Here is a 20,539-nt window from a genome sequence, read left to right on the forward strand (position 1 = left end):
GCTGATGTGTCGCAAAAGTAAAAGGGGGGAAAGATCGTTGACATATGCAAACCCTTCTTTTGCAAATCATTCTATCAACTGCAGAATCTCTCTCTCTCTCTCTCTCTCTCTCTCGCGTCAAGAGAATTATAAGTAATTTGAGCTATAATGGTGATTTAGGAAATGCAGTAAGTAATAAAGCTATAGCCCATAGCTATGGCTTAGAGATAGCCCAGACTCTTCCAGGGCCTCGGAGTTCTGCTGCGCTGTATGCATGATAGTACAAGACGTTCAATTAGCTCCCAGAGTGGCCTCAGATCCTGGGATCCTGTCTTTTTAATAAAAAAATATGTGGAGCCGCCAATGTTCGTTTTCCTTTTCTTCTCTTTTCATTTTTTCGTGTGCGTGTGGAGAAACCTCAGAATCCTTTGTCCCCCCAATCGGTTCCAAGCTTGGTCTCAGAATCCTTTCAAATACGCAATGATTTCTAATCAAGATGGTGGAAACTGAAACCATCATCCATTGGAAATTATTAGATTCCAAATCCAATGACCTATGGAAATTCCCTTAAGCATTAGCAAAGAGTTTCCCAGATGACTTATCCGCGCATCTGAAAATCCAAATTGGTTGATAAAAATTGAGCAACACTTTGAGTTCCTACTTGGAGAACTCAACGAGTCAGACAGCTTAGTACTTTCATAGCAAACCACAATGGTATAACTCAGCCTCGCACGAAAGAATTCCCCATCCTTTTGCGCAAATCCACCACTAATAATCGTTCCAAGATCCGTGCAAACGTATGGCTGCAAGTTCACAGTGCTTTTGAGGCCAACAAGAAGATCAACCCAAACCCATCATTAGCATCCTTACCACTTTCAGACGGTAAGCAATGTCAAAGGGCTCTCAACAGGAAGTTCTCCCCCCACCTGAAACCATTTGTAATCTTAAGCCAAAGCCCTTGACAAAAATACAAACCAACCAACTCACAGCGGACCACTCCAGACAGGTACCATCATCACATACCCCAATACATTACATGCCCTGGGGGCATCAATTTGCTTCTCCGCGAAAACAACATAAAAGTAATTCCCGGAAAAATACTCTAGGGCATCTTTTGCAGCTGCCTATGGATACAGTGGAGATGAATTGTATGTGAAAGTGAAATTCATGACCGAGATCTCTCTGAAAAGTCAAAACTTCACCCTGACAATAGTTGATTACGAGTGCAAAAGCATGAGCAGATAAATGATTCATCGTAGGAGCTGGCAGAACATTTTTCAATAAAATATGAAGACAATGTATTAGGGCACGTCACTTGGGACTCCTTTTTCCCTCTTTTTTGAGGTTTGAAAAAGTTTCCTAACACAGTTATTAGAGGAAAATTTTCAAGCACCCTGGTCATTCGCTGGTGTTTCAGGCGTACAATTAGAGGTCAGTTAGCCTCACAAGCTTCTTGTAGAAGATGCGATTATCTCTTGCTGAGTTGCTTTCAAAAAGAGCACTCTGTACCAACTCCTGTTACCAAACACAATGATATAATAGTAAAATTATACAGAGAGAATCATTTTGCTTGAGTGGTCAAACGGAAAATGAGGTGGGAAAAAAAAGCAGCAATTGATATGAAGTTTCAATAATCTAACCTTGACATCCCTGTTGGATAGAAATTTGCCCATGTTGTGAATGACGCACCTCAAATCTTCAACCTGCAAGAGTAAAGCTAGCGTCAACGCAGTAAAGATAGGCAATGGATGGTCGAAAAGCATGAGAGAGGATTGATGCAATAGACCTTGATGTAGCCCACACTGTTTCGGTCAAAAAACCTGAAAGCCTATACATAAAATAATAGGCATATATCAGAACAAATAGTGTAGACATGGATCTGTATGCTGGCATAAGAAATATATCATATTTAGAACGAGACATGGCAGCAAACTACCTGCAACAATTCCTTATCAATAACCTCCTCTTTTACAGACTCTGGTACCTCTCTCTCAGGATGTTTCTGTTCCATCTCCTTGTCAGACTTTTCATATACCTCCACAGCTTCATCGCTGCTCTTTTCATCTGCAGATTTCTTGCTACTGCCATCTTCTCTTGTTTTTTCCGACCCAGCCTCTAAATCAGCTGCTCCATCCCCAGTATCGTCCTGCCACATGGAAAAGAATATAAGGGAAGGGTAAGGGTAGTGAAAGTGTTAAGTATCAACAAGTCTGAACTATCTCTTAGATGTGCGACCAAAAAACTTGATAAACCCGCATGTTAACTGATATGATATGTATCTGCATCAAAACTTCGTCATAAATTCAAGTGATACTTTTTGTTGTGAAACAACCACTGATTATAATCCTAAAATAGGAAACATAAACATAGAAATGTATTTTATATGTTTTTCTGGATAGTGTAGCCAAGCCTGAGAGCTTCAATGAAAAAAGAACCATAAAAGAACAGTGAGAAGTAATAAGTCAATGATATTAGATGCCTCTGACCACTCAACTCACCAACATGCATTATCATTGTTGAGACCGTAACCAACAACCTAACCTCATTATTCCAATGATCAAGTTTATCATTCCTTACCATTCCATCTTAATAAACTCCTATACCATATCAGATCCTGGTTGAAACACGAAAAAGATTTAACGAGAAGTGGCTTTCAGAAATTAATTACGATGCCAGCATTAAATGGAACAGTGCTCGTTACTATTATATCGAGGGCACACTACTGAAAGAAAAGCACAATGCTTATTGCCTTGATATAGCTACACCATATTGCCAGTGAAAATCTCACTTATTACACACCAAATGTTTTCTTACATGAACAAACCGTTAACAGGATCTAGCTTTGATCCTCATAGTGTTTTGCTCCTTTTCATCAGTGTAAAGAAACCATTTAGTTCTCATAGAATGAAAAGAATATAAACTAGCAAGTTCTAAATAACACCAAGATGGATACAAGTTTTCACAATAACCAACTGGACAGAACATATGCATTCATAGTTCTTTAAAATTTAAGACTGTCTGGGCTATTTAAAATTTAAGACTATCGACTTTGCAAAATCATGTTCTTTAAAAAATATATATAATAAAAAAAACTTGCCTCCTGAGCTTCATCGTTTGATGCTGCAGCATCATCCATTTCCTGATCCTCTTCAAAAATCTCCTCTGGATCTTCTAATTCTTCTTCTTGTTGTTGTTCTTCTTCCTCTATAACATCATCCTCTGTTCTGTTTTCTATTTTAGGTTTCTCTGAGCCAGCTGCAGAACCATCTACATCCTTTTTCTCCTCATTACCCTGGGTAGAAGTATCTTGTATTTCAGCTTTATGACGTTCATTTTCTACTGGAGAGTCATCACTGGTCTTAGGACGCTTTATGGACGACTTCCCCTTCACACTTCCCCGATCAGAATCATCATCTCTCTCTCTTTTGTGTTGATTTCTTTTTGAAACAAGCTTTTTCCGCAATTTCTAAATACAAAAGAGCATCCCAGCGCACATGCCCATTAATCGGGAAGTCAGATGATAGCAGATAATAAAAATATAATGTTATGTTTCTTATTCTACCTCAAGAAACGACAAGATGCGACACCCCATTTGGTACTGAAGCATTTCATTGAATGACTCGGCGAATAGCGAAAGCTACAGAAAGTTATAATGTCATCAAGTCAGCATTATGTGTTTAAAAACATTGAAGGGTAAAAATAAGAAAATAAAGACTCCAATTATGGTAGCAGGCTATTTAGTATCTGAGAACCAAAATTATAATTGTATCAATCTCACTGTAAATATTCATCAACCACACAAACATAATATTTGATGCTATATCAACTAAGACTATTACCACAAGATGAACTGCTGTTTTAGCATTCGCCATCTTATAAATTTAACAGGAGAGAAGAGCAGATATAGCAAACCCAAACCAATTGGAAACAGATCTATGACCATCTAAGGTCATGGATAAATAGGGCGATCTCCATTAAGAGAGAACCCAACCGTGCGAACTATCGCCTTTAAGAGACAGTGCAAACTAGGCGGGCTCACGAAGAATACCAACCTCAAACGTTGATTCTTCAATGTCTTTGTCATTATAATCCAAGAGTCCATCCAATGAGAGAGACAACGAGCGTATCTGCAGGATAAGAATCTAGAATGAGACAACCATCCCGTAAAAGTTCTCTTGAGATTCTGAGAAATACAAATGAATACAGAAACCTAGGATTTAATTCCACATACTTTAGATCCCTTGCTCCTTTTGGCCTGCAGGAAAAAACCAGGGTGTTTGGGAGGTTCTTCAGAATTCCCCTTCTCCTTCCCTTCTTTACGTAATTTTTCTTTAGACTCATGCTTCACATCTTTATTCTTCTTCTCTTTCTCATCTTTTATTCTCTTCTTGGTATCCTGACCATCTTTCTTAGAATCCTTTTGCCTTGCAAACTCAGGCTCACTGCTACTCTTAGAGACTCCTTCGTCTGCCTTCGAACTGTTATCACCTGACCTGCTCTCCTTATCTTTCTTCTCTTCCTTTATTTTCTTTTCACTCAAGCCTCCTTTCTCAACAGCCAACGTTTTAGATACCTCTGTTGTCTTATTTGCAGAGTTATTACTCTCAACTAATTCCTCATCTTTCTTTCCAGCTTGACTCATTGCATTGTCTTCTTTGCTCGCTACAGCATTTTGGTTAGTTGCTTTCATGTCCTTGTCTTCAGAAGCCGAAACCTTTCTTTTAATCACCTTTCGAACAATTTTCTTCTTTCCAGGTGTCTTATCCCCAGTTGCTTGCAGAACAGCGGTTCCAGACTGTTCTTTCTTGTCATTAGATTGGTCATCTTGAAGCTCTGGTTCTTTCTCCGGTTTCTTCTCAGATTGAGAGTCAGAAGTTTCTATGGTCTCATCTTCCTTCTGAGCAGATTTACTCCCAGTTACCCTTCTAACAACTTTCTTCCTAACAGACATTTTAACATTCAGCGGCTCAGCTGAACTCTCATCTTCCTGAGCAGCATTTTCTTGCTTACTTTGTTTATCTCCTTCATCCTTGACATCCATCTTTTCATCAAGCTTGACAGCTGAGTCCACAGTTGCTGCAACTACTTTAGTACCCACAACCTTCGTTTTCACTACCTTCCTGACAGTTTTCTTCTTCGCAGAAGGCTTTTGAACCTCGGCTGCTGGGTCAACAGAGGACCCATCATGAATTATCTTTTCATCAATTTTGATTTTGTCATCCACGGCTCCTTTTATTTCCTTCTCACTAATGTTTTCATTTAACACAGGTTCTTTGCCTTCCTGCTCGCCTATACTTTTCTTTGATCCATTGATGTTATCTGCATTTACTTCAACGTTCTCGTCTGGACAGACTTCAGCTTTAAGACTTTTAGCAGAATCATCTTCTGCAGTTTTGCTATGACTCTCATCCCCTAATGTTACAAATTAATTATAAACTCCAAAAAAACAACTTAAAGCCAAATAAACAACTAGCAGTAAACAGAACAGAAATTGAAAATATCTGGACCTTTTACACCATGGACAGCTTCCTTCTTTTCACCAGATTTCTAAAAGAAAAGAAGAAACAAGATTGAGTTGCACATTTTTCACACCATAATAAGTTATAGCTAAACAGGTACATAAATAACAACTAATAAACCTTCTCCTGTTTTGTGGCCAGTCTCTGTTCCCTCTCAGCCATGTCCTCCTTATGGGCAATCCATTGGTTTCGCCAGAGATCCACTGAAGGCAGGCATTCGGATAGGTCCGGTACAAACAACACAGTGACTTCTTTATGACTAAAGAATCCATCCTTTCCCACTCTATCATAGTGTATCTGCCACAATAATTTAAAAACAGGGTATATAACTCGAGCAACAAAAAAGTGACGGAGATTTCAGTCAATCAGATGCATCTAGAATGAGAAACATGGAACTTATAATACAGGGAACAATTTTCCTTTCCGTTCTCCTTGAGTATGTGTGCGAGCATTATAGAATATTGAAGACACAAAAAGGTGAGATACAAATATTGTCCACAGCTTTGAAATGTAAGAATATCTGCATACTGAAATTTGATGTGTAAATGAAATGCATGCTGGAGCAACCGGTCATAGACAAAAACCAAGGCATAGTAATTCTAAGTTAAACAGAACTAGTTGACCTACAATAAAATCATACAACAAAGAAATACATCACAGCTTACAAGTCTTTGAGAATAGTTAATAATGGAAGGAAATGTGAATATGACTTCGCAGCAAATATACTGGTGCTAAGGAGAGAAAATTGGCATCTAATAACGTAGAATAGAAAATCTGAAACAAGTTTGAACGTGGTCATGATATATGATTACTAAATTCAGAAGTAAGAACAATATCAACATGCTCCAGGCACATCTATGTAAAGTTTTTATATGTATAAACCATACAGACTCATAGAAAAGATGGAAGAATGTAAAAATGTTAACATAGTAATGAATGATATGTTATAATATATACAGACATCAGTACGCAACTATGCCAAGTATCTCTAATAACCCTTTCAAAATCAAGGGATATAACAGAATTCAATACAACAGACCAACCATGTGAAAAATAGTGGATATGCCAGCAAAGAAGATGCAACTGAGCAAAATTTGTAACTAAGGAAGTTGCACAAGGCTAGGTCCAACCAAGGCAGGAAACCTATAGCTGCAGTGTTAAACAAATGATCAGTTAAAAGGGTAATATAAGCAATGGACGACAGCAAACTTAAGTTACTGATGATGAAGGTTGATGGCAAGATGCACTGGATGACGAAATTGACTTGCCGCAAGGACTGGTTGGTGGAGTTATTTGTCAACAATGTGCTAGCATGGAATCAAGGTTTTCTTTTTACCGAACAGTTTGGCTCAATTTGAATGAAATCATCCAGGCTACTCCAAAATGGAGGGTGGATTGAGAAGTTTGAGGGTGGATTGAGGTTGGTTCACCTTGAACCAATCCGAACTGCTCCCCAGCTGAGCAGTACACCTAGTACCAATTGGAAGTGGGTTATAGGGTCATTCATTTTTGTTTTTGACTGTCTGAATTGATGCATTGCAAGAATTCTTAAGTCACCAAGAAAAGGGGAAAATATTGGGGCACCAAAAGAAAATAAGGTGAGCGCTATGAGGTAGCGTACGCAACAATTAACGTTCATGCCATGCTATAAGAATTTCAAAGAAAAATTAAGTAATAACAAAATTGATAAGCAAGCTGGCACCTGGTTCATGGTAATTGATGATAGTAGTTATCATTGGAATGATTTTGGATTGCCAGTGTTACCATAGTTAAATGATATTATAAATATGCTCTCTTCTATTTATTTAACACATCTTTTAAATGCATTTTACGCTGCAAGTTATGAGATGTTATGTGATATTTATGCATGTTTATGACTTCAACATATACAGAAAAACTTGACTAGGGCCCTTAACTCGATATTCCCACCTTAGCTCTAATAGAAATAATCATTCAGAGAAAAAACATGATTAAAAAAACACAAAATCAGAGTTTGGACTCCAAAAAATCCATAGACAGGGTGTTTGAAGCACATCTACACATACCAATCAAAACCCTTTGTTGGCACGATCCTTGGTACCGTGTGTGCCATACCTGCCCTTGATTGACTCTATATCGATTCTCAGTATTTTACACCTTGTGTGGAACCAAACAGAATGATTTAGGCTAATAATACAAGCACCTACCACACAAAGTCAATTTTCGGCAATAAAGGCAGGAATAGAACAACAGTGAAACATCCCAAGATACTGACCAGATTCATGCATAATTAAACAACATAAGTTTATGAAAGCAAAAAGAATACAGTTGGAATTAAAAACGCAGTAGTGGTTGAGGGAAATAATCTTCCAATAGTCGCCAAGCAAAAAAGATATATAAACCATGGTGCAAGTATCTTGAAACGATGAGGAGAAACCTTCAGCTGTGTAGATGCCAAGGAAGCAAAAACAAAGACTGCAAGTGTAAATAGTGTTTCAGAAGTAACAGGTGGTAGATAGAACAAAACTCAGAAGAATCACCAGGTAGAGTGAAATTATGTTCTATTCCTGCAAAACTATAGATAACCAAAGCAACACATAGTTCATGAGTCAGCTTTCTTTACTGGCTGTCAGCCTAACATCAGCCCCCCACCCTTCTTCAACAAGGCATGGGATTGGTATCAGCAAAGATCGAAATTTGCAAATTGCACCAATACATGATATGAAATCAAGAGGTGAATCAAAATAAAAGGCATAGAACAAAGAGAACAGGCGACAATGATGGCTTTGGAAGGTGTTCAAAAGTTAAGAAATCAACCAAAAGTTGGTAAATGTGTTAACTTATTAAGCTTACGATCTGCAGACGATGCTGAGCTCTGGAACAGAAAACACAAGATCTTGATTAGGAAAGCCAAATAAGAAATCAAAATAACTGCATTTAGGGTCAATCAAATACCAGGTTGGCGTAGTAGTAAGGCAAATTCTACTGAACGAGCGGTTAACAATCAAGCAAATTTAGAGGAATCACAATTAAGCGGGATGCAAATGATTCACCATTCAATTACAAAGTTGAGATGGTTTTGAAAACAACAAACATCTAAACGGCACAATGGTGAATGATATACAGATTGAGGTTTAAGAAGTTCACTTAATTTTTTTCTAGCAGTTTATTCAATAAAAATCTGAAATTAATATATGCCTAATGACTAGGAGAAAAACACTTGCATACCCACTTATAACAGTGAAGATATAACAGTGAAGATGATCATTATGATCGACTAAAACATAAAAGCCATGGTGCCCATTACTTGTGGATGAATTGTGTGTCATATTGACTTGTTAAAGTTAGAAAATAAAATATTATCACGAGAAATTTGAAAATACAAGGGAAAAATATTATCGAAATCAAAATGGAATAGATCCAAATCATCCAATGTTCCAACAGATGTAAAAATGAATATAATCACCACTATGACATTTTTTGTTAATCATAGATCTACAACAGTGAAAAATGAAGAGAAAGAGGAAGAGCAAGAACCACATGGATAACAGCCGTTCTTGAAATGTTGAATGATTAGTAACTCACTATACTCCCTTGAGACTCATGGAAAAACTTTAAAGAACTGTAACAAGGATATGATTAAAGAAAAAGAAATAAACAATGATGGATGCAAGAACAAGTAAAACTAACATGAGTATTTTTGTGGATTTGTATTTTGTAACAGGACAAGTATCTTTTAAGATATATCTGCATTCCAAGAAGCAAAGATGCTGCATCAATAGTGGTTAAGTGATGAATTAACTAGATGGCAATGGATTGTGCAACAACTAGCTGAAAAGGCTTTGGATTTAAGCAACCAAATTTGTGAACAATCATGAATAAGAAGAGGCCTAAGATAATATAGAAAGCCACAGATAATAATGATTTGGATGGTCATGACACCGGATGCAGCGCTAAATGGTGATGAATGTCATAAAGGATTGATTAAGTCAACCCTTTTGAAAATGTCCATTAAAAATTTGTGATGGTTACTGTTGAGTGGAAGCATATATAGTCCACAACCAAAAGAGGTAACATGAGAAAAATTTGAATGTGTATATTGACAGCTTTAAGTAAATGCATGTTAAAACATGCAAGTCAGTGACTATTTCTAAGAAAACTGGAAACATGCAATACAATCAACCTATAGTTATTAATTCCTTATGCCTGCCATAGATGAGTTAGATATTGATATTAGGAAGATAACACTGGTGCTTTTCACATAATGGAGTCATAGCAGACGGAACCAGATGGTTGACTAAATGCAAGATTGCCATGTGATTCTTGAGTAATAAGACATCCCACAATATGATATTAATTTGCCAAATAGTCATTTTAAAATATTACTCAAACTCACAAATCCATATAAAGGATAATATATGCAAGGTGATGCCCAACTTTTAATTCAGATTAAAGCATGAATGTAATTAAATGATGATATAAGAAACAACGGAATAATCATGAAGATGATTTAGTAGAAGATGTGATAATATGAACCATACAAGTTTTAGTGCTCATAAAGTTTCTTCAAGGACATAAAAACTTCTAATTACTCTATGCAAAGAAAAATGATGCTTTAGTGAAATTTGACGCCCTTAACAAATCTATGGTAATGCTTGCCATTATTAGGCACAGTAGAAGGTGTGCTTGTTTTGGAGTTTAGACCAAAAAATTATATGGGTAATAATATAGACCAAAGTTTCAGAATTCATAACTCGTAGCAAATAAAATAACATGGACACATACAAAAGCATTACAAATATGATGGCATTAAGATAGATATGTCACCAAATATGGAAGATCGAAGACAAAGAGGAAAGACATAGTGAGGTATATAGATACTCAAGAATATAACCACATGGGATAACGTAAGAGGCACAAAGAAGGTCTTTTGGGTTTAAGGTCCAAAAAAGTAGAGAACAAAAAGATTTCCGAGACTTGGATGTTAGTGGTGTGTGGCTAAGTTTAGCAGATACTTTAAAAAAAAAGGAAAGAGAGGTGTGTAGGATGGGAAAAGGCAATTGAAGCCATACAATACCATGGAAAAGTTTTATATGAAATCTTGAACAGGAATGATTTCTCCTTTTTTTTGTTGTGCTCAGGATGCACCTTAACAGGCATGAATTATGAAAATAACTGATTAATCTGACTCCAAAAGGATGGGATAAGGCTTATTGATTGCAAATAGTGAAAGAAAGAACAAAGGTGTCAAGTTTCATTTCAAGTATCATTCTGCATATGGATTTAGCAGAGTTAGCACTTCCACAAGTATTAATAATGTCCCTGTACATTAAGCTTACCAATAATCCCTATGAAGATTTTCAAGATGAATTTGGAAATTTTGAACAACAAATGAAACAAAAAAGATCCAGCATTGAATGCAGCGCTCATAGAGATTTACAAGGCCAGACCAAAATGAGCAGTACCTAGCCGGTTAAAGCCATGGTAAAAGAAAGAATGATGGTTCATTCTGAGATAAAGATTTAGAGGTTTCAAAAAACAGGAATTAGATTTAATATTAATTGGACACAATCTGAAATTTTAAAAAGATAAGAGTTTACCCATCATCTGAAGTAGTTTAATTCATCATGGAATGCATAGTTCCATATGCATATGAGATTTAATACCGCGCAACTCAAGGATATGCAGGTTATGAATGCCCATAAATCAGCTAATAGCTGACAGACATATCCATAAAGTAAACAATCAATGCATTATTGGAAAGAAGTGCACAATATTGTTCTTTTTTTCAATTCGATCAAGATATTGGGTTATATGAAGGCATATGATGCATATAAGAAATTTCTGAACCCGTTGAACAGATTAAAATGTATGTGTACAAGTAGTCTTGTCACATATACAGAAATAGGCTTGCAATTAAAGACTCGTTTGGTTCGCGAGAAAAGAAGGGAGAAAAGTATGGTCAACGGAAAAATGAAGAAAGACCTCTTGTTTGATTGAAGTTTTCAAAGAAGAAAGATAGGATAGTAGCATTCTCATGTGAATAAAATTCCCATGTTTATGGGGGAAAAATCTATGAGGGATATGAAAAAGCTACTTTCCCAGTGGTTGGAAATTGAGATCTTTTTTTTTTCAAAAACTATCCTTTAGCCATCAAAATTCATGGATAAAGTCTTTCCCTTTATTAAGGTATAATAGATATTTCACACAACTTTCTCAGAAAAGTAAATGCTCAACCAAATATAAGATACTCTGAAATGTACCACTTTTTCATCATCAACCAAATAACACAAAACCATTTTCTCAGGCATCATATTTCTAGGAATCAGCTTCTGAGAAAAAATATTCCGGCGAGGAAAAATTCTTCCCACGAACCAAATGAGTCCTAAGGATCAGAACATTAATTTTGGGTTGGGGGGGAGGGGGTAATGTTGTTATAGTAATGCACATAACAACAAAGATGAAACAAACTTCAGAACAATAAACCGGAACAAAATGACCAATTAGAATTAAGATGTATCAGCAAGTAAAAAAAATACAAGAGAAGCAGAGCTTTTATGTTACCTCATAACAACTAATGATCTAGCAGTCTCACTCAAATATATTTCAGGTTCCAAGGGAAAGAAAACATGCTGTCATATCTATTGGCATGTTATACATGATACTATCAAGAATTCAAGATCATATCACCATTTTCAATGACAACAATCATGGCACATACCCACAAAAATATCATAGCAAGTAAAGTCATGTTCTCTAAAAAGATAAGGTACAAAATATACCTCAAGGAAACGATTCCAGTTCTGGCAATTATGCAAATCAAGTTGAGTTAGATCTTTGACATATCTGTCCAAAAATAAGATCACCTTTTAATTTCAGTGAATAAAAGTATCTATAAAACTACACAAATAACATATTATTTGTTAATGTAAATAATATGCACCTGATAGCTGTTTCAATCAGGGAAGAATCATCAACTGATGGATCCCCACCATCTACTGTTGCATTCCATGGGCCTCCAATTGCCATAAAAGCACGATCCTTCCTAAGAATAGCAAACTTCAGGATGTTGTTGAAGTGGATTATCCTCTCATCAGCACTTTTATCCGAGCATAGCTCATTCAAAGCATCACCACTGATTCCACTCATCAAGATAACCTGAAACAAGAGACAAGTAAATGCAACAAGTCAAAAGGCCTGGCTATAATACTGCTTCTGAAGTTTGGTCTAACATGAAAATCTTTAACTGAGGTTATAGATGCCAATAGAAACCCACTGCAGCCTTCACAAGTTAGATGTTTCTATCCATAGAATATATGAATTCATGAAAGACAGACATTCTAGATTTCATTCAAATAAACATAATGAGCACCGACAACCTTAGCACAGATTCATCATGCGACAGGAATATTTTAACAATCAGAAAGCATAAACAGCTAAAAAGAAGAGGGAATCCCATGTTTATAGCTGCAGGTAACTTTAGCATGAATATTGCCACATAATAATTTATGATTATATAAGATCCTCAAATTTGAATATAGGTAAAAATTTACATGAAATCCATGAAAAATTAAACAGTGAGATGCTCATTTCAGGATGTAGATCAAGCTTTTTTTGTACATCTACATAGGCACAGCTACTTAACGTTCATATGTAACAGTGCAAAACAGAATGTAGAACTAAAAATACAATCAGTATGGTCCTAATTAACCTAATTTACAAAGTTAATGCCTACCAAGATAAATAATTCTTTCAAATATAAAATCTACCTTGGCATTCCAAACAGCAGCTCCACCCTTGGATTTCAATAATTCATCCAAGGAAACTGTCCCTTTTTCCACAGCTTTGTCATCTACTTCTAAAAAGTCATGCTCAAAGCTGCTCCACACAAGGAAAAAGTTAGTTCCATTAACATAGATATAACATAGCCAATACAATTTGCTAACATAATCAAACTCATGCAAATGTTGTACATAAACATATTGCAATCAACACCTAATTGAGAGAGAAATTTCAGAAACAGAAAATACCTGACAGGAGTATGAAGTGAAAGATTCAAGCTTTCCCTTGGCCAGTTTAAAATAACCTAGAGATGATTACAATGCTTTCAGGTAATAACAAACATAAGCTGAAAGTCTAATAGGTCATGCGACCAATGAAAAAGGCAAATATTTAGCAAAATAAGGTCAAACCTTGGAAAAATCTGGAGCTATCGCTAACCGAGGGTAACGTTTACTCAAAGACAAGTAATCCCTTTCAACATCCACCAAGCAGAATGGATAGACCTGTCAAGACCACCAGAATTAGAACAATTTAAATAATACCAAACAGTCTGATAGCATTGCCTCTCGTCAAAGAAACCAATTTATTTATTTCAGAGATTAGCTGAACATGAATCATTCACATAGTGCAAAAAGACATATACAAAACTAAAATAATGAAAATAAGGAAAACTAAACAACAATTAAAAAGAATAGGCTAGCATTAAGCATATAATAGAACAATCCACCGTGAGGCTGCTTCTTCTCATTTGTGTTAAATGCCTGGAAGATATTTTTAACTTTTGACAGAATTCTGTCAAGAGATATGAGTGCAAGGCCTGATTACTAATCACGAACACGAAGAACAGAATGAACAAAGACTGCTGCCATGACATGAAGCCACAAATTGAGTGCAGTTTGCAACCAAGAACAAGGAGGGAGAGAAGAAAGCAAAGGCATCAGTCTATGAATCCAAAGTTTCAACAAAAATTTAACAAACATCAAGGTCATCTCGGAATAAATTCGTTAACAAAATACAAAGCAGCCAAATTGAAAATACTGAGACAAGGACAACCAGGAAATTTCCCAGATGTGAATGGAACAGAGGGATTCAAGAAGACCTCATCACCAAGCACCCATAACCGAACAAGTCTACATTAACATTGAACGCAAAGGCCGTGATTCCTTTACCTTGCAGATATATTCTCTCTTTTTTTCTTTAACAGGTGAACGATGCCTTCAGGATAACAGAGTAAACAGTTAGTTAAGATAGCTGCACCACAAATGAAGCAGCAACCTATTATAGCTATAGCACGGTACAAAGAGAACATGAAGGTCCACCTATGCACAGCCTCTCGACGTGGTGACACTCGACGGGGCGAGACACGACGTAAAGGTTTTTCATCCCTCAATGTAGAAGAACCTCGGCGATCTTTAGCAGCTCTTGGTGGAGTCCGTTCCCGCCTAGAATCAGGTAGATGCTTGCGATCTCGTTCTCTATCCTTGTCCCGGCGCTCGCGAAGACGACCCCTTTCACGTACTCTGTCTCTTTCACGGTCACGCTCCTCCCTTTCCCGTTTCTCTCTCTCCCGCATAAGCTCCCTACGGCGTTCCTCCTCTCTTATCTCAAGTTCTCGACGATAGGCATTCCTATCATCCTTCCGTTCATCAAGCATAGAGACCCCAAGGCTTGGATGTGCACGTGATAAAACGCTCCCCTGATAATCAGACTCCAGTGACGGGCCACGAGGACCTTTTCCAGCAACATAATCCCGACCAGGGGGCAAACCAACCCCATAACCAGCACTGGATGACCCCTGTGCATAAATGAGTTCGTCCACATTTCTCCTCGGAGCTCCCCCTAAAATGGAAGCTGCATGTTGACCACCATAAGGAGCACTCCCAAGAATAGATAAACTGCGAGGATCAGTGTCCATCCTTCCACCATATGAACCAACCTCTTGGGGTCCATGATGTATAGGAGCAGCTCTTACTGCATAGTAATCAGCTTGTCTGCCACAAATGTATATCCTACTCAGTGCAATAGGAGTTATAATAGTTCTTGACTAAGCAAAACAGTAAGTCGTTATCACTGACACCGATACAAACAAAAAAAATGTAATATAAAAGGTTCCATAAAGGTTCAGATAATATAACCAGCCGAAATACTGAGTCCAGTTAAGACGTATTCAACGCAATACACACAATCAGCCGTGCACTCAAACATAACAATTCTTTTAAGTAGAACACTACAGATGTGATAAATTGCAGAAGGATATAGAACACGATACTACATAAAGTGCATGAAGCTAACATACCTAATGTCGGAACCAGACTGCAGAGATTGAGCTTTCAGCATTTGCTGTTGACGAAGTAATGATGCCTTGTAAAAGTGTTAAAAAAAGGTGCTTCAACATTTCAGAGATTCAGTACATACATTAACTTAAACTAGAATTTGGGGGGAAGCCATCAATACCTGGTCTATGTGATCATGCATCTCAGACTGCAGCAATAAAAAAAAAAGAAAAAAAAATTACAACAAAAGTATTAGATGAGACGAATGTAATTCAGAAATAGCCAAGACGAAAAGGGAAAAAAGACAATGGATTATTAAAAAAAGGGGAAAAGATAAACCTGATGTGGATGGCTGAGAGAGACAGAATCGCCATATCTTCTAGCTGAATCACTCTGCAACTCCCTCCCAATATAAGCACCCTGATGCTCACCGTAAAGCCTCCTGTCCATCGAAGCATAATCAGAATTTTTCACTGAAGAAAACTGGTCGCCTTTCTGGGTATATCCACGATTTGATGCTGAAAGATAGTCATCACTAGTCATTCCCAAACTGGAGCCTAGAGCTCCAGATGAAAATTTAGATGACTCTGCCAGTGCAGAAGGATAAGTTGCTCGACCCTGAAGGCTCGATGAAGCTGCTGCTTTACCACTCACTCCACCAACCTGCACAGAAAAGATGCTACATAGAACAATTGTAGGCCTATTATGAAATTAATCATATTAAAACATGATAGTCCAACAAGTAATTTGATATAGATATATTTAAAAGCAGCAATGATATGATAAGATCCTGTAGCAATATAAACAAGTGGACACAGCTAATTGCTACTAGCCAGGTGGCGACCATATAGTTTCAGGGCAACAACGGAGGCCTACTCCCTGATGCAGCATCACGCAATTTCCAAGTTAGAAATGCTAATAATAAAAGTAATTCCTCAAGGATTCTTTACCTAAACAGCCAAATTTAAGAAATTAATTGTATAAAAAAAATATAATCGTCTTGTGAAATGTTTTTCAAAATTTCCTAAGGCTTGCTCAGTATTTGTTTTATGCTATTATATGAAAATTTGTAGATCGGCATGGTTGAAGAAATCAGCAAGATAATTTCATGGCCCCCCATATCAGTTCTTAAACTGGCCAACTGGTCTACACTCTTACTATCTTTCCTTTTGGTACAGTCTGTTTTTACCAGTCACGCCTGCCCCATGATCACGTCTAATTATAACCTTGTCAGCTTGTTCTGCCCTGCGGAAGTCTGAAAAAAACAGCTTGGACTGTTACAAAAATATGAAAATAATTGCATAATTATTGTGTGCACCTAGCAACATCCATCTCAGGTGCAGTACTTTGAAATCCTGACCACAAGCCTAAGGGCACAATAGCTGTTGCTTAAAAAAGTCCATTTGCAACTTCTTTTTAAAAAAGTTACCTTCTGAAAATATGAAGTGTTTGGTAATATCATTTCAGAAATGCTTCTGGAGAAGCAGAAGTTCAAAAATCACTTATAGAAGAAGGTAGGAAAAACTAACTTCGAGCTGCTTCTTTTGTGAGATTGCTTCATATCTTTCAAATACGGTAAGCCCATCCATAAAAAGGTAGTCATAAAAATGTGATTACCAGACACCAAATATGTCAAAAGTACTTTTGATCAAGATCTTTTAAAAAGCAGAAGCAACATGAAACATGCCCTAAATTATTTGATCCTATTCACTTGTCCAAAACTGTCGTATCAATTCAGCACATGATTAGGTAGTAGATGTCCAATTCTCACTAGTGCTAGTATATGAAAACTACAGTTAGCTTTAATTCTTTAAACACAAAATCTATTGATGGATGTAGAAAGAGCAATACATGCATAACCATATCCATGTAAGCATTTTGTTAATGGATAGTGATACAATTAAAAGTTACAACTAATACTAGTGTTTGTATCAGTGTTTGCTTTAAATAATAATGATTATGAATTAAACATGAATTACATTCATATTTGATGCAAGCATTAATGCACACATTGATGGATATGACTCAAATCTAGACTTACACGAGAGGTGAAAAGAGGAGTTCTGACCCACGTCTACACCAATATTTCTAGGCCTTGAGCCTTCTAGATGATTGTCAAAATCAATCATGTGGGTCAAATACATAGGGCTGAGAGTACGTTGGTACAAGTATAGTGCTACAGATTTCTCGCTATTAGAATGTGTTAATATATAAATTTTGTATTGGATTTTGCTTTAGACTCTAGATCGAGGTTCCAATATAGATGAAACTATATGCATGCAAGTCCACGGAAAAGTAAATGACAAATGTATGAAAAGGACAACAACCAAGGCTGAACGGCTTTTCTGAGAAACTAAAAGATGTACCCACCAATTTCAGAGATCATACAGCTGCGCTTTCGGCGGGTAGGAATGCCTATTTGATTTATCATATGATACCACCACTAAAAAAAGTTCATGATGACGACAATGTTCTCCAAGGTATGAAGAAATAAAGAAATATGAAGAGCCTTCATTCAAATAAGATATCAAAGACAGGAGAAGATAAGCAGCAAAATGAATTTATGCTCTAAATTTCCTTTGAAACTCAAAGGCAAGGATTCTCTACCTAGGAGTTATTAGAGTCCTACATCACCCAGTAGTTGTATCCTCTGGTAATCATGTTACTGCCCAACAGAAACTTATATATGATGAAATAGGTTTATGATGCACAAAAGTTCTAAGATAGGATAACTAATCCAGCTGATTAAAAAAGTTGCACCTGATGGTATTTTCATTTTATAAAGCTTGCGCACTGCAGATGAAGAATGTTGCAACTTTGGGTGCATTAAAAATTAGGCTTTAATTATTAATTGCAGTGTAGTAATGGGTGGTGATATTGCCAAAGCATATTGTTGTTTCCAGAGCAAAAATTTATACAGAAGAAAATAGAAGAAGAAAACAAGGAGATGAAAAAGGAGGAAAAAGAGACTTACCAAGAAAGAAATGGCTGGTTGTGTATTCTATCCAAAAAACTTTCTTGACTTGTTTTATTTACATTTGTTTTTATTTTTCTGATGAAAATTTTTATATTTTTAATTTACATTTTAGTCAAACCTTTGTAACTCCAACATACCAAATGTACTTAAGCTGAACTCAAATGGTTGAGCCCTAACTGTAAAGGGTACTGTTTTTGAACCTTGATACTAAAGATCATGGGAACTTGGCAAGACTTGGTCATATCTTCTCCGAGTATAACAGTAATCTTTTATGTACAAAAATAGCATTGATGTATCATGTAACAAAAAAATGATGCAACATGATTACCAAGTCTAGAAAAAGCAATGAAACATCAATATGTACAGTAAACTGTCTGATGATTGAATATGCAGAAGCATTAATACATACATAGAAAAAAATTTACATGATTCAGATATCCTGACCATATATGCCAATCGAGATAAATTCATTTACTGTACAAAAAGTGTGACCAAAAATATTTATTTAATCATTGACGTATATTCTGAGATCAACAATAATATGGTTTTAAAAATTAATAGGAAAAATTAAAATTGCATGATCAAATTATCTGCCATAAAAAGACATTATCAAAATTTGGACCTGTTGAGCACTGCTCAAGGTAGAAGACCCATAAACAGAAGCATATGGTCCTGCATACTGGGATGCTTGAGAAGGATGGTTCCTATACGCACTCATATCTGTATCTTGTGCAGCACCCATGCCCATCACTGAAGATTGTCGAGCAACCAATGCATGCTGAGGTCCAGTTTCTGGACCACCCACCTGATTCACAGGATACCCACTTCCAGGCTGCAATAAACAATATCATATCAAGGTAAATGACGCCTAATCTCAAAAGGATTAATGCAAAACAGCGTCAATTCAAAGTAATCGAGCAGAATTCTTTGAAGTAGGTTGGCGAAGAACAACAAATTTATTCTTACGATTTGCCCATATGACTGTTGCCCACCATATGACTGTTGCCCGCCATATGACTGTTGCCCTCCATATGACTGTTGCCCTCCATATGACTGTTGCCCGTCATATGACTGTTGCCCGCCATATGACTGTTGTCCGCCATATGACTGTTGCCCATAGGGATTACTCCCCTTTGAAGGATACATCTCCTTCTCTCTTCCAACCAAATGATGCCCTGCTTCCAAAAGCAATAAAAATTTAATTGTTCAGAAAAACATTAACAGATAAGCAATCAATCTATGATTATGGAATGCAAGATGGTTGATTAACACATCTTCGTCGAGTGCGCATCAAATCCTACATTTTTTTCTTTACATAAATTCACCCATGAATCCAGATTAAAACTATACAAAGCCCTGCTTCCAAAAGCAATAGAATTTTAATCTTTCGTACAAATATCAACAGATAAGCAATCAAGCAATCAATTTATGATTATGGAACCCACAATGGCTGCTTTACACGTCTTAGCTGACTGCCCATCAAAACCCTAGATTTTTCTTTCGTTACCCAGATTCATCCGTAAATCCAGAATAACTTTTTCAACAAAAAAAAGCGACGAAAAAACCCTGTGACGAAAAGATTCATCGCCCCAATTCATAAACGAAGACGCAGCGCTAAATTTTTTTTAAAAGAAATCAAAGATCTACAAATTTTATGCGCGCGTAAAGAGAGCACGAATCATAGATCGGTATCGAAATCAGGAGAGGAAAGAGGAGGTATCTGACCTCAGGGCGAAGGGCGGCTCGGTGGAAGGACTCGATCCTCTCGTGAGGGAGAGACGAGGAAAAGATAGGGATTTAGGGAAACAAGAGATGATCGAAGGACAGCCGAGATATAGAAAGAGCTGAAGAGGGGTTTTGGAAGCGAGTCCCACCTCGAGGCTTCGAGACATGGGTTTATATCTGGGCCGCTTGGGGCTCGCATCGGACGGTTAAAAATTGCGACGCGTTACACCATGGATAATGGGCTGGGTGGGAGCCACGTCCCGTGTCAGCTTGATCTCGCGTCCAATAAAAGCATGTTATGAGAC

At 36.9% G+C, this 20,539-nt stretch overlaps 1 protein-coding gene across 1 annotated transcript; it reads right to left on the reverse strand.

The window, feature by feature from the left end:
- Positions 1–1,242: 1,242 nt before the first annotated feature.
- Positions 1,243–20,539, reverse strand: EMB1579 (ATP/GTP-binding protein family). The gene is made up of 23 exons (XM_008782850.6): positions 20,235–20,539; positions 19,476–19,684; positions 19,132–19,341; positions 15,872–16,195; positions 15,714–15,740; positions 15,556–15,620; positions 14,579–15,250; positions 14,429–14,474; positions 13,670–13,762; positions 13,508–13,563; positions 13,247–13,355; positions 12,421–12,635; positions 12,260–12,323; positions 5,619–5,795; positions 5,487–5,526; positions 4,211–5,391; positions 4,032–4,106; positions 3,542–3,616; positions 3,077–3,445; positions 1,916–2,125; positions 1,766–1,807; positions 1,620–1,682; positions 1,243–1,494 (listed from the first exon to the last, which is right to left on the reverse strand). The coding sequence occupies exons 2-23, from the start codon at positions 19,653–19,655 to the stop codon at positions 1,405–1,407; spliced, it is 4,383 nt and encodes a 1,460-aa protein (XP_008781072.6). The 5' UTR covers positions 19,656–19,684; positions 20,235–20,539; the 3' UTR covers positions 1,243–1,404.

Source organism: Phoenix dactylifera, chromosome 8 (assembly GCF_051530095.1).
Source record: "Phoenix dactylifera cultivar Ajwa chromosome 8, Ajwa_hap1_PhDact_Kaust_v1.1, whole genome shotgun sequence".
NCBI classification, from domain to species: Eukaryota; Viridiplantae; Streptophyta; class Magnoliopsida; order Arecales; family Arecaceae; genus Phoenix; species Phoenix dactylifera.